The following is a 22,333-nucleotide window of genomic DNA, read 5'->3' on the forward strand; positions in this document are numbered from 1 at the left end:
TTAGACAAGAGTAATAGTAGCACACGCGCGTCATTGGTCAGGCCATGTATCATCTAACTCACCAAAAAGCGTAGGTAAGTGCCAAGTTAAGGTGTAAGTAAGAATAGAAGCGACAATATTTTAGAGGTGTCAAAGATGAGTTTAACTAGAACTAGATGGGAACCCAAAAAAGGACCCTGAAAATTGGAGTTACGTAATGAGTTTTAACAAGTGGCGTTGGAGTTAGTTCATATGAGTGAAGGATATATGTTTGCCAAATTTGGAGTCAATCGAACATATGAGGAATGCTCCATATTGACATAGGACTTCTTGCCATGTGCACGAGTGTCATATCAAATATGTCTTATAGTATATTGACATCAAATGGTGTTGGCTCTCTACCACTTTTGAGCCTCATGGCTTAAGTGAGTCACTCCATGACACATGCTTGTGTGATGGCGTGGACGAGCGTTGCAAGGCGAATTTTTTTGAGCTATCTTTCTTTAGAAATAAGATTCCAATGACAATGTTGGATGACACGAATATGTCGACATTGCATCGCTTTTCATGAGTCTGAGGTTGTATCCTAAGGTTGGACTTCGACATGGTGTGCATAAATGACTCAACATGAACATGACAAGTATCATACCTTCAAACACAACTAATCTCTCTAACTGTTGTGCGTTTTTTTTTTTTAAGAAAAAGATTAAATTGGTCTTTTAATTTGTTTTATCAATGTTGACAGCAATAAGTCAATGGCCATCACTCTCATCTATGACCCTCTGGTTTGTGCATCCAACCCACATGCTCTTGAGTTTGATTTTGATATGCATTTTTTGTGGTGGGTTTTGGGTTCTTTTGAGCTGTTCTTATTAATTCAAGTGGTTAAGTGGTTGTATGTTATCATAGTTGCAATTTGGCTGGATCTTTCAAATTTTTGGTTCTATATATATTAGTTGTTTCCTTTAGATGTGGTCGTACGGGTGATGAACGATCATAAATGTTAAATTGATCGATTGCTTGTGCTCGGATATGAATTGGGTACGATAGGAAAAATTAAATGAATTTTTGAGTTGAAAGAAAATTAGAGGGTTGAATTATGAGTTTATTTTTTAATTTCATTTAAAAACGAGTGGATTTTTTAATTTTATAAAGTTGACCCTTAATAATTTGAACAATTATTACCTCAAATTCAAATAAGACAAACACTTTTTACCTTTTAATACATTTTCAATTAGAAAATTATAAACTAAACCATACATTTAGCTAAAACTCGATCGGATTCCAAAGATTTATTTGTTGAAACTAGAGAGCTTCAGGAAAATTTCACCTTGCTTGTTCAAGTCTAAGGTTCAGTTCACTTCAATAAAACACCCAACTCCAATAAACTCAAAAAATACCCTTCTTAAACGTAACTTAAAAAGATTCAAAATGTTTCCGAATCATGTTTCACAACGTTCATATGGTAAAAAAAAAACTTTAAATCATAAACGTCCTCGATATAATTTTCATAAATAGTCCATGAAAAATCTAAGGCTTAGTTTCAAACATGAACATACCTGGATGTCTTTTGATATCAGTTCTACTCTTGATTGTCCAATCCCTATCCCTTTTCCTGCTGGAACATATAAGGAACTTGTGCTAAAATCGATGTTCATTGCTCATCACAAGTTGTTTCTGAATCAATCCACAACAGAAGAGAGCTGTGATGCTTCTTCTGACTACAAAAAACAGTAGAGAGAGATAGAAAAGCGATGACAAATGGAGCAGGAAAATCATTAGTTTCTGAGTCAAAAGTGGTATGCACCCTGTTTTTCAATATCATGACATTCATTCATATTTTCGTACTTCAAGAATCACATTTGAACCCAATTATCAGCCCCAGTTTATAATTTAATACAATGATTTTTAAAAAAAAAAATGGATCAAAATCTATGAATTAGTTACTACTGTTTTCTCACACAAGAATCAACAACACATCAACCTTATAACCGCAATGAAGTATTAAGGAATTTCCTATCAAAAAGATTACTCAATATCCTAGCTTATTTGGTAACCCCCCAAAACTCATCAAAAGAGTTTGGCTTGAACCCTATGCTATTGTCTAAGACTCACCAGAAGATTATACTAAAAGCCTCTCCTCTTTCAAGATGGGGTAACGCCAATGAATGTAATTAGTATCCCTAAGACCTGTCATTTTGTGATCTCTTTGTATAAGCACGGTGGCATCGGCTTCTTCCTTGCCGTCTTTAAGCTTGAAATTCCATTCATCTTTCACCCATACTGAAAACTACTTGCATGGTTTAATAAGGACAGAGAAAGACTGATGATCGTCATGTAAGAGCTAATTAGCATCAACTTTTTGGAGAAATGATCATGATCTGCTTCAATTCAATGGAACCTCAGCCAATTGTCAGTTTACTAAGCAACAACTCTTCTGTAGAAAAGAACATAAGCAGCTGAAGATTTTATCTTATCCAGGCCAATGGGATTAACATGGCTATCATCGAAGTCATACCACTGGTCGCCTCCTTGCTAGATAAGTGAAAGAGGAAAAAAAGAGAGAACAATTAGCACATGCAGAACAAACCTCAGTACATGAAGAATTCAAGCATGAAAAATAAAATAACATTAATACTTGAGGTTATAATCTACAAGTGATAATCGGGATGGTTGATAATAAGGATGCATTATGAACCTCAAAATGTAGTTTGATAATCGTACTCTCACTGAGGTGGTTTTAGATTTAAAACAAAATTAAATAAATAAAAAGACAACATGAGGGCAAATAGATGCAGGAGATAACAGGACTGAAATCAGAAGATGGAAACGGGGCAGGGCCGAAATTAGACAAAAATCTTCAACCAAAATGGAAAGATCAAAGTCTGTTGTAGTCAAAAGAGAAAGGGTCGATTTTAACTTCGAGATAGATATCATTTTCTTCTCACAAGCAATGCAGTCATCTTCGCCACCATGAAGACATGTTCATGATGATGAAATGGCAACAACAATCAGTAACTCGCCATGGTAGGGTGCATGGGTAAAAACAATCAGTTTTTTTTTCCTTTTTGGAATTTGACTAAGAATTCAAATGTTTCATCAAGAAAGACGAAACTCATTGTAGAGAAATTGGGTGAAAACAAGCTTAATTTTCAATAACCAAAAACCAAATGGTTGAAAAACAGAGGCTAAATTGCAGGTTTATTCATAGCTTCCATTAACCTACAGAGAAGTAAGAAATGGCGAGGTAACATCACTTACATGGACAAATGCTGTGTAATGGCCACCTCCCATGCTCCCGTAGTGATTACTGATTGCATAAAGCACATAGCGAGTACAAGTCTGGTCATTCTTATAGGCAACATACATTGATAAATCCAGATCATCAACAGGAAAGTCAACGTATGTCTCTAGCTTGTTCTTCAGGAAACGGCTATAAGAGAACCTCTTCAAATGAATAACCAAAATCTCTGGTAATCTCCAAAGATCTAACTTTTTACTGGCTTGACAGTGCTTTTTGCAGCTAGGACAAAACCTGAATAAATACATGACGGCATGATATTAGGAAATCATCAATTAGCAAATGCAACTACGAGGATGCTTAATTAAATTATGCAGCGAAAGGATTTTCATATCAGAATGCTTCATGTTCCGAATTCCAAACAAGCAAACCAGATCTAAAAAGTTCGTTGTGCAGATTCAATTTTTCTTTTTTCTTTTTTAATAAATAGAACACTAAAAATACAAATGCACTGACCACATGTCTTCGGGTCCAAGAGGCTCCTCTTGCAAGAAACCTTCAAGGCACTTATATAGAGAAACAGATTCTTGAGGTCTCTTTGTGAAAAAGCTGGATTTGAAAACCTCTGGTAAAGAGGTAAGAAGGCGAGTGTCATAACGCTCAATCTGCTTTTCCGGCCAGGAAACAAGCACATATAGCCGCTTACTCTTTTCTGACCCCACTAGAGATTCACCAACTTGAATTTCAGAGCCCTTAATGGTTCCCTTCTCATCTGTGGTGTAAAATTGGAAATCAGCATCTGACGGTGAACTAACTCCATCTTCACTTCTTAAGGGATCAATTACACAAGCTGATGGGGAATTAGTTCCATTCTCCTCCTCCCTGGTTTTCTCAATTGTATCAATGTCGGAAGTATGGTTTTCTTCCAAAGCATATTGAGTAGAAACCTGAAAGGGACTAAGCAATTTTTTGTATATGTCTTGGATATCAGATCCATTAAAAGCACTAGGCAGCTTAGTCAACAGAGGAAATCCAAATGCCTTAGGAATTGTAGAATGTTTCCCATTGATGTACTGCCTGACCAAACAAGAAAAATTAGATTCCATTTAAGTGTGGCAAAAAATGCAATATGCTACTAGCATTCATCTACGCCAGCTGCCACCGGTCTATTAATTCTTTACTAACAAAATTGTTATGAGCAATCGAACAACAAGTTTCTCATCTACTTGACTGCTATCCAGTAAATCCAAGTGCAATTACATACATTTATAGGAGACCAAGCATATATGTACATCCCAGAACATTTTATTATTATTGTTGTTGTTGTTTAATTTCCAGTCTACATTGAAGGGGGAAATTGAATCAACTTAATCGGTCAAGGTAATTGTATCCAAGAGTTGAGTTACAGTAGAACAATAGAAGCTCTTATTTGACCGGGCATATCTAGTAAATACATTGCTGTATCAAATTTTAAAACTAGAGATAATCCTTGACTTGGTAGGTGATCTTATTAGGCTGTAATATTTCCCCAAAATTTGATTCTTCATGGTAAGGACAATTGGAATTTTGTATCTGATAGGAAATTTCTAGCGTCTGCATCTATTTTCCGTTTCTCAGCTTTCAAGGCATGTTCGACTTGTAGCATTGTCAATCAGCTATCCTTATGTGATAAGTAAATGACCTGATATTAAGCTTGCTAATGTGCATAATGACTAGAATGTAAGTAAGTCGGTCGATCATACTTCTATTTCTACTCTCACCTATGCTTCTAGAATTCCACCAACCACGGACAGTGACAAAATGTTGAAAATAACAATGGTCAAATAAGAGTTGACATCAACGAGTAAAAAAGTAGAGGTAACAAAATAAAACAATATGCATCGTGGTTCAAGGAAAGAAAAGGCAGAAACAAGAGAGAGAAAAAAAACTCATCACTAAGAATAAATTTTATTTTCACCGATCAATAAATGAATTCTTAGAAAATCATTGTTAGAACTTCTACATCTAGATGGGAAATAACAACATTCTTCTAGATATTGAATGATCCAATATAGATGTAATTTCGAACTCCAAAATTATTGCAATCAGTGTAATGCACTCTCGGTTTCCCCCATCTCCCCTTCCACATTAAGTGAAAAAGATACCTTCCCTTGGAGGCAAAAATTAGTTTACAATGAACTACATGCATATAAATTTTAAATAATAAATATGAAGTTACGGGAAAACAAGATCCATCAGTTTAGAAATATAATGCACTTACTCCTCGATCCTTTGATGCATGAACACAACCAAGGGTACTTGTTCATCATCTTTTGCCAGGCGATAAGCAACCAATCTGTCACCATCTCTTATCAAGGATAAAGAATCAGCTGGCTCCTCAAGATACCGAATGATGCGGTAGTTGTATACCTGCATATGAATTCATGAGGTCAGAGATAATTGGGAATAAAATAATGCCCTATGATGAAGAAATTAATCCATCATGCAGCCAATTGAAAAGTATTGCAATCGCAATGATATACCTCAGCAACTAATAAAGTTTCATCTTCTCTTAGAGAGCATTTAATACTAAGGGCTTTTATGAGGTCTTCCCATTTTCCAGACTTGGGAACTGTAATGGTATATGGAGTCGGAGTACTTCCATCAGTGTTGACAACGGTTAAAGTCATTGTTCGCATTGTTGTTGAAGGTAGAGGTAGCGATAAATACATGAATGGATCAAAGGTAGTAGAGACCTTTTTGCAAACGGGACAAACTAATGTTGACTTATATTGACCCTGCAAGGATGAAACCAAATAACGGAAGCCTTGATGAGACAAATTAAATTGAAAAAACTTAGGCATGCAAATAGAGAAAAGGGTAAAATTCATAAACAAGCCTTATAATTCAATGAAGATACTAATACCATGAAAAAGTAGATTTGATTTAGCCAAGAACAGAAGTGATTCCTCAACATGCAGGTCTCAAAAAGCAAATGCTATTTCCATAAGTTAAAGCTCAAAGGAAAGTCACGTAGGTTAAACAAGGAAAATGAAGAGAAGGTACATACTTGGCACACATCAACAATGATGGAGTCACTGCGAGCCAAATGGTTTTGCCAGTATTCATCTGCTATGTCATTATCGGGTCGTCCATCTCCATCCTTGGCTTCTACATAAGGCTTCTTCTTCACACGGTTAAGATCTTCATGGAGCCCGTCCAACAAAAAAGCAAGGAGCTCCTATAAAAATTAAATTAAATCAAACTACAAAACAATGGACGAAATCCTGTACCCAGAACCCCATCGCCTAAACAAAGGAAATCTAAAACCCTACTTCTGATAGCAAGAAACTTCACTGACTTGAGAATCATGTTGATTAAAGCCACTGAATTGAGGAGCAAATCTAGCAAGCTTAGACTTGAACGTTCTTGGTGCCACAGGACTTGCGCCAGGTGCCCAGAGTTTCCTCAACAGATCTCCAAATGCCAAAGCAATCTCCCCCTGAGAAGTTACTGATCGTTACAGACAGTTCTTTTAAACTGAGAAGTTTCTTAGAAGAACAGTTCTTTCAAACTAATGAAATGATAATGAACAACTCAAACAGTTAGGTAGATGTAATTTTGATTATTGCTATCTGTTATGGTTGCCCTAAACTTAATTCAGTTAGTTGGTTATACTTCGTAACTTCCGCTGGCAGTCTATTTATCTGCTGTTCGCTAGCATAGGCTGAAGAAATGATCATGTGAATAAAATTATTAAAAAGAAAGGGATTCACTGAGACAAAAGGATCCATGAAGAATTAAAATCATAGAAAGCATACATTCATGCCCAATGGGTTGTCATAATTTATTTCTTTATCATAGTCACCAAGAAAGTAGTCAACAAGTTTCGGAGTGTGCACTAAACACTGCAGAGCACTGTTCATGAAGCAGGTGTTCCCAAGATTTTGCAAGCCTGTCAATCCTAAAGAACCAGCTTCACGAGAGCTTCCAGAAAAAACTGAAGAATTTACAAAGAAGCAGCCAGAACTCCCAGTTCCAGAAGCACCATTCATTGCAAGTGAAGTACCAGATGAATTTCCGAGGATAGAATTTGCCAATTCATCCTTTTTCCCCTCTTTGCACTTTATGAAATCTGACAACCCATAAACTTGTAATTCAAGTAGTACCTGCGCCAAAAAGAAAGTACAGGAAACAGCATTTCAAGAAAAAAAAAACATTTTTATTATCATCAAGTCGATCACTGCCTTATGGTCATAAGGCAGGCTTATCAAAATTTCACTACATATTATTAGGGACTGGATGGAGGAAAGGAAAAAAGTCAAATTTGAATAATCATCATTCTCTAATTTAATTCATTTAAACAATAAAAAAAAAAAAAAAAGGCCTCTCCTAGTCATGTCTAAAGAATACCAATGCTAGATTAGTTACATGTAATCATTTGCTCACTATAGAGGACGAATCCTCCTGGTAAAAGACAGTAAAAAGTTGTCTGCATGGCATCATGATAATGTGAAATTTTAAATTGTTTCTTTAAATTTCTTTTGTCGTACCCTAACCATGAAATCCAATGGGTTAAATGCACAAAAATCAATAACTCTTGTCTCCTAGAAAACCATTCTCTATATTTGATGCCATTTTTAATTATTTTCTTTCAAATCACCTTGTTACTCTGTGCTCAAGGAAGTTCACGCTCATGTAGACATGTTTATGAAATAAATACAGCAATAAGAAGAATAATAATGTTAACCATCTCATAAATCATTATAAAAAATAAAGTAGATATTATATTGTATTGTACTCTTGTATTAAAAATATTATAACAATGCAAACATACTTGGAGTTCTTAGCCAAACAGACAGAGGACAAATGAATAATGACTAACCTCTTGATCTGACTGTCGTTGCATATTACTGTTACTAAAAAAGGAAATTGTTTGGCCAGAAAAGTCCCAGATTCGCAACTGCATGCACCATATCATAAGATATCTTGATCGTAAATATTGCTTTTTTTGTGCTAAAGAAAGTAAGTGATGCTAAAAGAGGAAAGATCAATACCAACTCCGACTCAATATTGAAAATTTTGCATGCTCTTCTAAATAACTCGACTACATTATCCTGCCAATATAGAAAAAAAATATATTAAGATTTGGCAATAATACGTGAGGTGAAATTAACTTTTTTTAAGAACATAAGACTGAAATGAAAAGATTTGAATCTGATCACTAGTGAAGCCATAATAAAATCATAAGTAAATAAAAGTAAATATAAAGACTGTTTAGTTTGACATCTCCAATTTATAAGATGCTAGCAAAGGTGCTTGCGGGAGATTAAAATTAGTGTATCTACCAATTTACAGCATTTCTCTGTCTACTACTGAGGAAACTGGCCTTGACTTTTGAGAGAGAAACAATTAAGTTTCTATGGAAAGGGAACTGGGGAGTCCAAGTCTTTTTTTTTAGTTAGCTGAAATATTTACGGCTTACGAGGCATTTGGAGGACTGAGGTTTGAGAATCATCAACCAAAGGTAGAGAAACAATGCCCTTTCATCAAAATGGCTATCAAGACTTCCTAAAGAGAAATACAAACTATGGAATAAAATGGTCGTAGCCACATGAGGGAAATGCATAGATGGCTCGCTATATGAATAAATAAATAAAGGAAAGCCAACCGTGTCAAGGCTCTTGGCGGAATATAGTGAAATGAAAATGCCACTTCTCTCAACATGAAATTCTTAACAATTAAGCTAAGAATGAAGAACATCTTTCAGAATTATATTTTGGTGGTAGATCAACCATTATGCTAAAATTTCCAAGATTCATTCATGGTGTCCTAGCTTAAAAATGTAAATATCTAAAATGACGAGAAGGATAGAGGTTGAAGGAGGGCCTGCCAGAAGAAACTTATTAGAGGTAGAGACAGATGTTAGGAAGAAAATCAATGTGCTAACTAGAATACAACCACGTAGGAGGGAAAACAAGAGAGTGTGGACGCTAAGTACTTCTTTGATCACATTCATTAAGTCCTTGTCCTGTGAGTTAATTACTTCATCAGATTAGGGAAGCAAAGAGTTATCACGGGCTCACTACTGGAATACGTGATGTCCCAAGAAGGTAAAAATTCCTAATTTGGACATAATGTCAGGGTTATTAACTCCGTTGGGAAACAGCAAAGAACGAGTTAGAACATTAGTTCGAAAATAGTGGAAACATTAGTGGCGGCATATTTGAAATTACATAAAAGTTTGTCTGCGTTCACTATTATAAATAGAGTAAGAAGGTTTAAAGCACGCAGATTTTAGAAATAGGTTGTGGCTAAATCCATGCCTCTCAAAGTGCTGGGGAAACTAGTAATTTCTTTCATAATATCACTACTATTTTCTGCAAATTTACATTTCAATTTCTAGTTCCTATCAGAATGCTAGCCGTAGTTTCAAGCCCAGGTTGCTCCACTTTGTACATGGAAGCAGAGAATTTTGAATTGATTTTCGACCATCTGATTGAGCATATGTTGCTTCAGCATACAGAGGTTACCAGTCAGACTCACTCCTCCCCCGCCCCCCTATAAAAGTCCACCTGCTATGGTGCTACTTGTAATAAACTATGCATTTAAATAAGTTTAAATGGTCCAAGCATGACCAAGAATTCTCATGGGACTACTCTACTGGCACGATAATGTTTATGAGTGAATGAACTCATAGTAATAGGCAGGTCGCCACTAAGATTTAAATTAAAGACCTCAAAATATTGAGATTAGAGTTTGTTTTTTGACTACTAATTCAACAAATAGTTGTCAACGCTAAACGGTCTGCAATATACCATTCAAGTCATAGAATCTAAGATTAATAAACTTTGACATGGTAATGGAGTGACCTTTTTACTTATTCTCACTCCCAATAAATTTGCCTCGCGTTGGATAGAAAGCCTTAGTTGCAAAGGATAAACATCTGCTATATTAGCTTCTGCAACGGAAAAGCTACCACCATTCCTTGTTGAAGACTTGGAGTCAATATGCCTACAACAGAAACCGTAAGGAACATAAATGATCTTATATGATGAAATTCAGCCTTAATAAAATTTATGGTCGCAAGGAAGAGCACATGCATTTTTTAATAACATGATCGACTAACAGGATACTCCTATAATTGATTAACTAACTATTATACGTAAGTAAGGAAAATTATGTTAGGGAAAGAAAAGAAAGAGAAGGAAAAGCCACGTAGACAGAAAGTTCACAGGAATCTGAAGTGTTAATAGTTCAATATATTAGGCAAAGACAGGTACCTAAAGTGCTGATGAAAGCTTCATTTTTTTATAGGAAACAATTGTGTTGATGAATGAAGTTACTAGAAGTGTAGGAGCTCAATACAAAACTCAGTTCCCAACGGTGATATTTTGTACTTTATTGAATTAACTTATAAGTTGTAACATTATAAAAAGTTTAAGTGAAGTGTGCAAATTAATTTATATCATTTCTAAACTAAAGTGGGAGGCATGAAGTCCAAAAAAAATTAATGTGAATATCATCATGTCAGTGGTTCGAGCTATTTCCTTTTCTGATTCAGAAAATCTCCAAGCAGATTTAGTAAAAATGGTAAACAGGAACAGCTGCAGATAATCTAGTTATATGGGATCATGGGGCTAATAGATCACAGGCACCTAAAAACCATGGCCCTGAAGTTCATATTTTTATAGAGAAACTAACGGATAAAAAGACATATTTTTGTGATACCTATAAACCATGGCCCTGAAATTTAAAATTGCAGTCTTAAATATGGTAAAATCACCTCGTGGCATACAAGTTAAGTACCTCTAAAATATTGGTGGAATGATGGAACTAGGAGGGATTTCATTGGAATTATTTCATAGCATACGATTGACATAGACATGCAGCAGAAATCCAGTTTGAAGAGACGATAGCATATTACATTTGCAATAATATAAATTTTTTTCTCTTCAAGAAGTAATGTGGAATCATTAATTGTGATGATTGAACATAAGAAATCGACTATTCCCTTCTCAAGATATGCAATGTAATCAACGCAACTTCCCTGTCAATACCCCGGCGCCATCAGTCTTCGGTCACTTAATAAACAAAATCAGAAATAATCCAATAGTTTCATATATATCATATATGTTGATGAAATAAGCCGTGGCATAGCACTAACCATTTAAGTGCCTGCACCCACATTTCTCCGGAGACCAAGGCATAGTCCCTCCCTGAAATGCCCACTTCACCATTTTCACTATTCTGCGAAGAATCCTCTTCTCTTTTCAGATTAAAAACGAGATCCGAGTTGAAAATATTGTTGATAATCTTCATTGGTCCAGCATACGACGAACCTGGCGATGCCAGGAAGGGAAGTCCTCTCTCCCCATCGGCATCTCCTGTTAAAGAATCGTGCGCGTCCTTCCACCACCTGAAATTCAAATCATAAAATTCTCTTAGACAGACACACACTGCCTTCGCATTTTTGTCATGATCTCTCCACTACAAGGCACCCTAACAACAACTCAAAAGTGGAAAAAAGCTGCTTCATCTAAGCTTTCTGAGCATAACATAAAAGGTCAAAACGCACTGAGTATCCAACTATCATCACCATCACAAGACACATTTTGGTTTCCATTTTCAATCTTCCCTCACAAAATTTCGCAACTAAACATATAGATTAGACAATCCAGTTTCCGCAATTCAAGTTTCCAATAAAATCTCTGATTCAGATTCGTAAATGTCGTACCAAAAGACACGAAATCGAAGTATCCAACAATGAATCTACCTGTATGGAACAAAGTAAACTCGCTGATTGTTATCCGAATCGAGATGCAAGGTGGTTGAAGATAGATCTTCGGATAGGCCGCCCATAGAAGAGATAGCAAAACGGTGAAGAGAAGAAGAGCTCAGAAATTACTTGAGGAAACGTAGATCATTGCAGACACAGAGAGAGAGAGAGAAAGAGAGAGACGCACACAGACAGAACGAGAGAAAATGGCGGATTTGCAGAGAAACAAGTGGAGAGCTTTTGTGTGAAGAGGATTGGTGAAGGAAAAACTTAAATTTTTTTTTATATATTTCTCCTCCCAGAAATGCAAATTCCAAACTTGTGGTGCCAAATTATGAGCTTTATATTTAAATTTATATATATAAATCTTTAATTACAATATTAAAATAAATAAAATCTTTCTAATTTGAACTTCAATTAATTTTTTACCATTAAGAAATAAATACCAAAAATGATAAATGATAAATTTATAATTTTTTAGTGGTTAAAAATTCAACTTTTACTGTGTTTTTTAAATTTTAACTTTTTTTTTTAGATTAAACTATATATGTATTAAATCTAATATTATGACGTAATAAAATTTATTAATTTAGATATAACTCAATAAATAAGATATAATTTATTTATTTATTTTTAAGGTGTAAAATCTGCATGAAGGTAAATAATGTGCAGGCAATTTGAGAGGGGGACCCAATAATAACGGAAAAGAAGACCGTATGGTTGGTCAAGATCTGGATGCAACGGAAATGCACCCACGCGCCACGTGATGCTCCCATTGGAACCTAACCTAAGTAACCCTAACCACCAAAGAATGTTCACAACCAAAACCAACCATTATACATTGAAAACAAAACCCAAATCTTTGTAGGTCTTCGGAATTTTGCTCGTGTTTGGAATAACTTTTTAATTAGTCATTTCGAACATGTCGTTGCTAGGTAAATTTTTATCACTTAAAGACGTTGAAAGTAGTCTTTAACGAGGATTAGAATGCAACTTTATATTATACTAGTAGGTCTGAACATAGGGGAAATTGTACTCTCGAGTTGACATATAAATTAAACCGAACACGATATAGAATATAAAAACAGAAATTAGTGAGATTTTGTTGCAATGGGGAAAAAAGAGAGTTCAAATCAATACAAACATCCAAATTATACATGAATCTCAATGACCATGAATTAGAAATTGACACGGAAAAAAACTATAAAATATGTCCTTGACGTGCACCAATCAAAAGAGACCAACTTTCTAGCTGACAACTGAACTAAGAGACAGACTTTCTAGCTAACAACTGAACTAAGAGTTCAAACTTCGTGTGCATGAATGAATACAGAATACAGACTTTCTAACTAACAATTGTACTAAGAGTCCAAGCTTCATGGTCGCAAATGAATGGAGAATATACCAGGTGAGGAGAAGAAACCATGCACATTCACATAAGAGAGACAAACTTTCTAACTAACAACTGAACAGTCCAAACTTCGTGTTCGCAAATGAATAGAGAATATACCAGGTGAGGAGAGGAAACCATGCACGTTCACATAAAACAATATATATATATATAGAGAGAGAGAGAGAGAGAGAGAAAGAAAAGCAAACTTTTATATAAAGCGGCAACATAATCACAATAAAAGCTCATCAATCAGGTCATGGGAAGCTACTATTTCCAATCAAAGCTCGAGGAAGCTACAATTTGAATATTGATTTGTTCCAGTCGACAAAAATGGAGATCCAGAGATGTCATAGATCATGAGCTTTTATAGAGAGAAAAAACATGCAACATAAAAATGCAGAACTTTAGGAAAAAATACAGAACTAATATGTTAGATAAGGAAGCCTAATCGGACAAATGTAAAAATGCAGAACTATAGTGAAATTACAGCACTATCACTAGTTATGGAGCCTATTCCACACGGAGGATATAATAAAGCAGCAAGCATATCTTATGTATGCAACTTTGTTTAGTAGTACCGCGAGCCAGTCTCATAAACTCGTCCCCCAGGATATGCCCCTCTAGCGTCCAAATTAGGATCCCATCCAGAATTCCCAAGAAACCGAGCTCGTTCTCTGAAGGAATCGAAATGTTCAGATTCATAATTTTGATGTGCTTGTCCAGGCGCAGGTAAGTTTGTAACTCCACTATTGCCACGAGGATCACCGGGGCCAATGCCCCCATTCATGTAATGATCCATTATTCCTTTCTGGTACTGATGTTGTCGTGCACTTGATTCCCTTTGAAGCAACTCGTCCCGACGACCAGCATGCCGAGCTCGAAGTGCTGCCAATTGTTCCTCATACTGAGCATTGATTGCCATAATTCTCTGAAGATGTGCATCAAAATGAAGTATGTTTGGTAAAGACGATAAGAAAAAGCAAGAATGCAGCTCATAATAACGAAAGTGAAACGGGAATATACAAATATACCTCTCTATGTCGAGCATTTTCCTCATCCTCTGCATCATTTTGTTCCTTGGCCAATTTGATTATGTCATCGATAAATTTCTGCTCAAGACCGTCAAAATTCTGTGGCAACAGACCATCCCCAAACCTATTTTCCATGTTTTTTCCATGGGATTGAGATCTGGGGTCGCTATTACTTCCTTTCTCAAGAACCAATTTTGAATTAGGTCTCTGTCCTTGAAAGTATGATCTTGTGGCATCACCCCCTTGACCTATGTTAAACAAACATATTTCTCACTACAGGAATTACAAAAACTTTGTTTGACAAGAAAAGGCAAAATCCTTCCCATGCCATGGAGAATTGATACAACCATCTAAATGATATAATGACGAATTTAGCAATGAAAAGGAAAATATCTAAGTGGGGGTAAGGTAGTAAAGAATTTAGGATAAACAATGACCAAAAATCAGCTCTACAAATAAACAGTTAACAGCCTGATACTATGAGGAATATCACATCATTCAACCATTATGAAAGGTAGGTACATTGATTTGGCATCAATGAATCATTTTATTCTTGTTAACCACATGTATGGAACCCTAGCTAATTGAATTATCTACATACTATTGTCTGACCTCGGCTATAAATGTATTTTTTGGATAAGCCCCACAATACTTGGAGTCTAAGATTTTTCCTTTCAAGCTAACATTGGAAAAAGTGGAGGAAATGAAACAACAGATCAAATTCATATGCTCTCCAAGTATAGCTGACAAACATTAAAAGCATTCAATGCACGGGTTTGAAAATGAAAAACAATTCTTGATAGTTTTTGAGAAAAGAATGGTGAATCTAAAAACATTAGTGGTTACATTTCTTATTCGATAACAATCTGATAATTCATCTTATATCCAAGAATTATATCATTTAAAAGTAAACTTTATAAGTATATAAGCCATAAGGTAGCTAGCCATGTTGTTAACTTCACTTTTCATTTTCCCAAGGAAAAAACTCCACATAGAATAGCAAGCACAGGTGGGAATCAAAGAATGTTGAAATTGATTTCGATAAACAAGCACGTAGGATTGTTTGTTTTTCATTCTCTTGAAGAAGGATATTGTAATGCGTAAGTGCAAAAACGACTTCTGAAGAAAACAAGTGCAAGCAACTATTAGTGACAGGAGTAACAATACACACACTATTAATGCTTGCCTTCATTGAACATGTGAGAGGCCATAGAGTTTGGCATCTTCGACTCATCTCTTTCCCATCTCCATTGATCCTCATTTTTTGAAGCTACAAATGAATTCTCTCTTTCGGGAGTGAAGGCTTCCAACCGTCCTTCAAAAGGATCAGGGTGGCTTTGTTCCACCCTTTGACTAGGAACATGATGCATTTGAGAACCAGAATATGAGTTTAGTCCTGAATCAGAATATTGCCCCTGCTGCCTCATTGTTACGAGCACCTGTAAAACAACAAAAAGATTCAGTTCAAGTCACATTTTCAAGGAGATCTATCAATCAATCAATAAAAATTTGAAAACCAACCATCCCCAATTCCAAACCGACCCCTCCCTCAAACGAACAAACAAAAATGCTAGAGCTGAATGAATTATAGCAACCGAATGTATCGTGGGGGTGATCAAAATGAAGAAAGTAGAAAGGTTTGAGTAAGTTCTGTAAAATATCAAGAAAAACGCCTTTTTTTCCTCCATAATTTGATAGTAAAATGACTAATTCTAGCTGAACTATAAGTGAAAATAGAGAGTTCCAGACAGTGAACAGGCATAAACACATATTTAGGTCATTCTGTCTTCAAGCATCTTCAACGAATTAACTCCCCGATATTAGGATAAAACATTATTCCTTTCCAAGCTCCCACGCAACCTAAATACTTCGGGAACATAATCCTCAAACTCAGATCATTTAAACCGAATCGAAGTAACTAACAGCCCAATATTTAAGGCATTTTTTAAACTGAAGTGGCCATGACGTCGTATTCAAATACTTCATAGCTAGCTCACTTTCCGATGAATATACACACGAACACTTGCAATAACACCATTTTCAATACCTCGACAGATAAAAACAACTACAAGAAACACGAATTCATGGACCAAGAAGCAGCAGATGCGCAATTATGAACCCTAATCATTACTCAATACCGAAGGCAACGCATGTAGAACGATACGATATAGTAGCAATTATTGCAGACATGGCAGAATTTCGATCGAACGCATAAAAATTTCAAGAACAGAACGTCGTTGTACCTAATATGATCTTTTCTACAATGGTCAGCCTATCTTCTCAATGCTGAAATCGGAGCCCGCAGCGTCTCAGCGAAGTGGAGGTGCCAGATGAGAACAATCCAATTCGGGTCATGTCAGATCCGGAGCGCGCCCGTAATAATGACCCGCTAATACAAAACCCTCGCAGCCCTTGATTTGTTGGAGATCCCGCCTGTAATGTTTATTTACTCTCTAATTTTATAATTTAGTCACTAATTAAAAATAAATAAATAGTTTTAACAAATTTATGGTCTTAGTTGATTAATTAAAAAATCATATTTGTTGAAATTACTTTTTTAATTTCTATTTTTTTCTTTTTAAAATTTTATTTTTTCTTTGGGTCCCGATTGATTATGTCCTTGCAGATAAATTTCATTTCAATATCAATTTTGTTATAAGGATCTTCGTGGTGATGTCATCATGAGGTCATCTTCAATAAAGTTGGGTCGTTACTCGATCAAACTATTTCTCAAATTGATTGTGTCCGAGACTCAAGTCATTGTCTTCTCGACCATCGACTAACCCTGTTGGACCAATTATACTGCATTTAGCGAAACTCACATGAGTTGACCCCAACGAGTTTTGGCCGTTACTCGTTTGAATTGTTTCTCAAATGGATCTCGATTGATCGTGGTCGAGGCTCGAGCCAATGTCTTCTCGACCATTGGTTGCCTCCAGTACAATCGGTCATATTGCCTTTGGGGGTCAACCCTAACAAGTTGGAACTCATTGATTGGGTAAGCCCTATTTCTTAAATGGATCTTGATTGATCGTGGTCGAGGCTCGAGTCAATGTCTTCTCGACCATTGGTTGCCTCCAATATGATCGATCGTATTGCCTTTGGGGTCAACCCTAACAAATTGGAACTCTTTGATCGGGTCAGCCCTATTTCTTAAATGGGTTTTGATTGATCATGGTAAAAACTCAAGTGTTATGATCTTATCGACCATCGGTTGACCCTCGTGTGGGATTGGGTAGAAGGGTTGTTATCGACTCGAGTCATTCTCGTATGACTCGAGTCTCAACACAATTAGTCGATATCCATTTGAGAAATAGTTGAGCGAGTAACAACCCAACTTTATTTGTTTATCGTACTCTAAACTTGGTAAATTACAATAAATTTTACACCGAATAATCGAGAATAATTTTCGTTAGGGTTTTTTTTTTTTTAAATAACTGACGAGAAACATTTATTTCAATTTAATTGAAATAACCAAAAAATACAGTTTCTGTAAACTTTAGCGAACAGCTGTAAATTCAACTTACAACACACAGAGAGGTTTTTCTTCCCTTTTCTGTTAATTCCCAGGTCAGGCGATAAAGCGAGCAATTTGGGCAGACGTATATAAGAGAAACGCCCGACAAAATGGAAGGAAGCAATCTTCATTATGCTGGAGAAGTCTCATCATTGAGTTTTATACACCAGGATCCTCAATTTTGCTTGCTATGGATCGCTCAATTCTCAGGTTCAGGCATCGCCTCCTCGCTTGGCTTCATCGATCTCGTTCTGGTACCTCACTTTTCCGCTTCGATTCCTGCTTTTTCTGTGTTTGTTATCTTCGATTTTTAACGAGTTGGTGATTTGTTAGCGAATTTTATATTTGATCAATTGTATTCTGTGAAGCTTTCAAACTTTGATGTTTGTGGTTGAATTACGAGGCCTGTCTATAGTTTGGCTCTGTACTGTAATGTAATTTGGAAATTTGACGTGATGTGGTGCTGAACGTTGACTGCATTTTCTTATGATATTTTTCTGAGCGAAATTACTAAAGGATTTTTGCTTAGCCTCAAATTTATGCAACAATAATCGTATGAATTATCGGAGAACGCATTTCACTTGAGGAATTCATCGTTCAAATGTTTTTAAATCTCGAGTAATTGTGGACGGTATTTTCCTTACCTCATTTTCTAATGTTAGTCCAATTGGAGTTGGCTAAACGCGTTGACAGCTGCTCTTAGTTGATTCGAGTCATATTACATATCCAATCATACACATAGAAGGATTATACAATAGGCGTTTTTCTTTATGTTTTTTGTGATGATATGTTTGTCCCTTTCTGCATTTTTCGGCTCTCTAAAATCCTTCTGCTTTAGATCATCATCATATCTTTATCATCTGTTTTTCTGCTGTGAAGATCTCTTATTTTTCTATGTGAAAACAAGTACCTAAATATAACTCTCTTTGGCTTTCCATTTCAGTGCCAGTATTAAATGTGAAGCGTTTTCGGTACAAGGAAATAAAGAGGGCAACCAGTGGGTTCAACAGAGTTGTCTACAGCAATTCTCGGAGTTCTGCTTATAATGCTAAATTTCAAGATGGCAGAGTAGCATTGGTAAAAGAATTGAGATCTTTGAGTGACAATGGCTTCATCGCAGAAGTGCAGCTCCTTGGACGCTTGCACCACCGCCATCTTCTTACATTGAGAGGCTTCTCCACAGGGCATAAAAGGTTTGATGACTCTTGATATAATCGTAATTTTACCCATAATTGTAGAAGTTACTGGTATTATTAAACTAGTTTTGGAAGAAACATTTGTGTTTTGAATCCTGTAATATAAAAATAATGCACATTAGGCCATTTAGAGAAACCTCCACTCGCCCTCCTCTTGCATTATATGGTGATGTTGCCTTGACAGCCTCAATTGAATGAGGACAGTCTTGGCTTCAACTGTGTTTGTCAGAGACTTGTCCCTGACATGGATGGTTTGAGGAACATAACACTGAATAAAACAAATGCAGCGTGCAGTAGTGGATAGTGCTCTCTTTAGCATCGCATTGTTCATATATATGGCTACCTTTACACTGACTTTGGCTAGTCACATCGGGGCTCCAATGCCCATGCAACCATCCGAGTATATGGACTGTCACCTTGCATTTCCCTAGAAGTCTGTAGAGTTTGAGCAGAAGTGTCGATTATAGTATTGCTATTCCCAATGCAGCGTAAAGTGTGTCAGATGCCAATAATCTTGACACTCTGTTACATGATTGTTTACCCGTACCTGACATTATTACTTTATGCATACCCGGATGCAATATAGTAGAATAAGCCTCGATGACATAAATCTATCATTCTGAAGGTTGGATTATTTGAATAAATGTTGGGATATTTTGATCAAGTGAAAGAATTCGAGCCATAAGATAGGTTGTACGGAGTAGAACAAGTGCAAAGTCCGATCATCAAGAAGAAGAAGTTAGTCTAATCAAAACATTACTACATACAGGAAGCAATCTTTAAGCAGTTTTTTATATGGACTTGTTCTGTCTCAGTTATCATGTGCGTCTATTATATAATACGATTCATACCTGTCGTTTGACATGTCAAAATTTCCATTTTTCCCTTTTGATTCTATGCAGATTGCTCGTGTTTGACGAGATTGGACATGGAAGCTTGAGGGATCATCTTAATGGTATCATCGAGAACTGAGTTGATTGAATGCATACTTTGTGCACGTTTGTCTTATGTGATTGAATCACGATGGTCTTCTGTGACAGATCCTCTCAGGACTCCCTTGAGTTGGAGGCTGAGGCTACAAATAGCCGCAGGTGTAGCTGCTGCACTGGTGAGTTCTCTGACTTTAACAACATTGTCACTTGATATATCACAAGCTCCTCAGAACCTCTCGTATGCACACTCAAAACATTTACAAAAAGACAGTTAAATTATCTTTGATGCAGGAATACTTGCTTCTTTTCACCAATCCCCCAATGTGTCACGTATCCATCAGTTCAAGCACTATCATTTTAGACGAAAATTTCACTGCAAAGGTACCAAAATGATCTTTTCGAGTAAAACCGAAGTAGAACTTGAAGCATAAAATGTTTTTCTTCCTTTTACTTGCTCAGATATCTGATATTGGCTTTCACTGCACCCCCGCAAACATTAGTGACTGTCCGGATGCATCAAATTCAGATGGTTAGTTTAGCCAATACAAGAACTGCTCAAGATTGGCATCATCACTCTCCAGATTATAACTGTTCCTTCCCTTTCCATTACTGCAGATTTTAAAGATCAGAAATGTGGAAACCTTATCTACCAGCTTGGAGCTCTAATCCTGGAACTCGTTACCGGACAATCGTCAGATGGAACAAGCGCCGACCTTATCAACTGGATCGAAGGGACGAACTTTGCCATGTCAATGAACAAGATGATCGACCCCGATCTCGGAAACAGTTTCGACTACAAAGATGCAAGAAACCTTCTATCAGTAGCGAAGTTGTGCATAAAGTCCAGAGAAAAGCCAAGATTCTCCATTCCCCAAATTTTCCGGTATCTGCAGAGTAAAGTATATGCGCCTAACTGCTAGTATCTCTTCTTCTTCTTCTTTCTTCTGTTTTGTTCAATACTTATTTTTATATCCACGTCAATTGATTAATTTTATTAGGAAAAAATCGTTATTTTGTTTATTTATAAAGTTCACATAAGATAACATTGTTCATTAAAATACGACCCATTGCATATTAAGATGTATTTTAATATATATTTGACTAAGAATATAATTTTTAATTAATATAAAAACTGACAGTTCAAACCATAAAGCACCAAAAAATAAAACATTGATTCTCATGCTATTTTCCAAAATAAATGGCAAGATTCTCACTCTTATGACAATATTAAATACTACATTGTTACATTTGTCATCAATCTTATTATTTTCATTCAATAATTTGCTCTGCCTACCTTTTCAAGAATGGAAATATTTAAATCATGAATTGTCACACTTATATCATACTTTTCATTATATACTGTCAATTGCATTTAATAAAGCTACTATATGAAGCATATAGCTTTATGTTATAATTTTCCTAAGTCACATGTATTCAATTTATTCCTAAGATTGAAACACTCCTACCTTTAATTTTGAAATAAATACCATAGAAAATTAATGATAGTTATAATATAAGTATAAATTCTACAAAATTTAAAGATTTTAATATATTATGATTAAAGTACACCGCACATAAGCTCTCATAATAAATTAAATATATATCATTTTTTAAACTAAAAAAATAATAGAAATTATTTTTCAAAATGCAAATTTTAAGGAAAAATAAAATAAAATCGATGTCATTACGCATATTACGAAATTAACCCTTTAAAAAAGTTGAATGACATGAGGACAGATGGGTGGCATGCATGGCAATGCATGCATGGACCCCATAACACTTTTTTAGTATCACATTTTGGTAATAATTATGGCAATTTATCTGTCCGCCGGCCTTTATTTATTTATTTATTATTATTTTTTATCTCCCACTTTCAAGATTATATTTAACGTCTGATACCAGAATACGACTGTATGATATTGTCCATTTTCAGCATAAACTCTCATGGTTTTACTTTGGACTTCTCCAAAAGGTCTCATGTCAATGGAGAGAGTATTATTTTGTTATAAACATATGATTATTCTCCCAATTAGTCTAACATGGTATCAGAGTCATACCCCAGATAGATTGGTAAATCCTCAAATGTCAAACAAAGGACTCCAAAAGAAAAATGAGTCAAGTCTCCTCGAAGGCAGTAAAAAATGACTTAGACTCCAAAGGAGTCGAGTCTCGATAAGAGGAGGCGTGCTTTGTTCGAGGGGAGGTGTTACAAGATGAAAGTTCCACATCGGCTAATTTAGAGAATGATCATATGTTTATAAACAAAGAATACTCTTTCCATTGGGG

The 22,333-nt window shown here is 35.8% G+C and overlaps 3 protein-coding genes across 4 annotated transcripts; 1 reads left to right on the forward strand and 2 right to left on the reverse strand.

The window, feature by feature from the left end:
- Positions 1 to 1,788: 1,788 nt before the first annotated feature.
- On the reverse strand, positions 1,789 to 12,266 carry LOC111459645 (ubiquitin carboxyl-terminal hydrolase 8). The gene is made up of 13 exons (XM_023102649.1): positions 11,976 to 12,266; positions 11,367 to 11,618; positions 10,072 to 10,213; positions 8,257 to 8,316; positions 8,085 to 8,162; positions 7,021 to 7,368; positions 6,561 to 6,701; positions 6,270 to 6,440; positions 5,743 to 5,997; positions 5,481 to 5,629; positions 3,737 to 4,297; positions 3,241 to 3,514; positions 1,789 to 2,514 (listed from the first exon to the last, which is right to left on the reverse strand). Exons 1-13 carry the CDS (start codon positions 12,059 to 12,061, stop codon positions 2,401 to 2,403), a joined length of 2,631 nt encoding a protein of 876 aa, XP_022958417.1. The 5' UTR covers positions 12,062 to 12,266; the 3' UTR covers positions 1,789 to 2,400.
- A 1,350-nt stretch (positions 12,267 to 13,616) lies between these two features.
- On the reverse strand, positions 13,617 to 16,812 carry LOC111459838. 2 transcript variants are annotated; one of them, XM_023102916.1, is made up of 4 exons: positions 16,646 to 16,812; positions 15,589 to 15,841; positions 14,403 to 14,650; positions 13,617 to 14,299 (listed from the first exon to the last, which is right to left on the reverse strand). In XM_023102916.1, exons 2-4 carry the CDS (start codon positions 15,827 to 15,829, stop codon positions 13,940 to 13,942), a joined length of 849 nt encoding a protein of 282 aa, XP_022958684.1. In that variant the 5' UTR covers positions 15,830 to 15,841; positions 16,646 to 16,812; the 3' UTR covers positions 13,617 to 13,939. The 2 variants fall into 2 exon arrangements, with proteins under 2 accessions (XP_022958684.1, XP_022958685.1); XM_023102917.1 differs by lacking the exon at positions 16,646 to 16,812 and adding an exon at positions 16,450 to 16,597.
- Positions 16,813 to 17,910: 1,098 nt separating this feature from the next.
- Positions 17,911 to 21,101, forward strand: LOC111459532 (probable receptor-like protein kinase At1g49730). Its single transcript, XM_023102484.1, has 7 exons — positions 17,911 to 18,173; positions 18,863 to 19,112; positions 20,018 to 20,070; positions 20,156 to 20,223; positions 20,339 to 20,428; positions 20,507 to 20,576; positions 20,663 to 21,101. Exons 1-7 carry the CDS (start codon positions 18,110 to 18,112, stop codon positions 20,965 to 20,967), a joined length of 900 nt encoding a protein of 299 aa, XP_022958252.1. The 5' UTR covers positions 17,911 to 18,109; the 3' UTR covers positions 20,968 to 21,101.
- The last annotated feature ends 1,232 nt before the right edge of the window (positions 21,102 to 22,333 follow it).

The sequence above is a fragment of the Cucurbita moschata genome, unplaced genomic scaffold, assembly GCF_002738365.1.
Source record: "Cucurbita moschata cultivar Rifu unplaced genomic scaffold, Cmos_1.0 Cmo_Scf00022, whole genome shotgun sequence".
Classification (NCBI taxonomy): domain Eukaryota; kingdom Viridiplantae; phylum Streptophyta; class Magnoliopsida; order Cucurbitales; family Cucurbitaceae; genus Cucurbita; species Cucurbita moschata.

Coding starts and splice junctions, on each gene's coding strand:
- LOC111459838 (XM_023102916.1), bottom strand. CDS start 15,829: ATGAGGCAGCAGGGGCAATATTCTGATTCAGGACTAAACTCATATTCT. Junction 14,651..15,588: donor CTCTCACATGTTCAATGAAG/GCAAGCATTAAT, acceptor TGTTTAACATAG/GTCAAGGGGGTGATGCCACA. Junction 14,300..14,402: donor AAAATGCTCGACATAGAGAG/GTATATTTGTAT, acceptor GCACATCTTCAG/AGAATTATGGCAATCAATGC.
- LOC111459645 (XM_023102649.1), bottom strand. CDS start 12,061: ATGGGCGGCCTATCCGAAGATCTATCTTCAACCACCTTGCATCTCGAT. Junction 8,317..10,071: donor GAGTGAGAATAAGTAAAAAG/GTCACTCCATTA, acceptor CTATATTGGCAG/GATAATGTAGTCGAGTTATT. Junction 3,515..3,736: donor CTTGGACCCGAAGACATGTG/GTCAGTGCATTT, acceptor GTATTTATTCAG/GTTTTGTCCTAGCTGCAAAA.
- LOC111459532 (XM_023102484.1), top strand. CDS start 18,110: ATGGATCGCTCAATTCTCAGGTTCAGGCATCGCCTCCTCGCTTGGCTT. Junction 20,071..20,155: donor CTTGAGGGATCATCTTAATG/GTATCATCGAGA, acceptor CTTCTGTGACAG/ATCCTCTCAGGACTCCCTTG. Junction 20,224..20,338: donor CAGGTGTAGCTGCTGCACTG/GTGAGTTCTCTG, acceptor TCTTTGATGCAG/GAATACTTGCTTCTTTTCAC.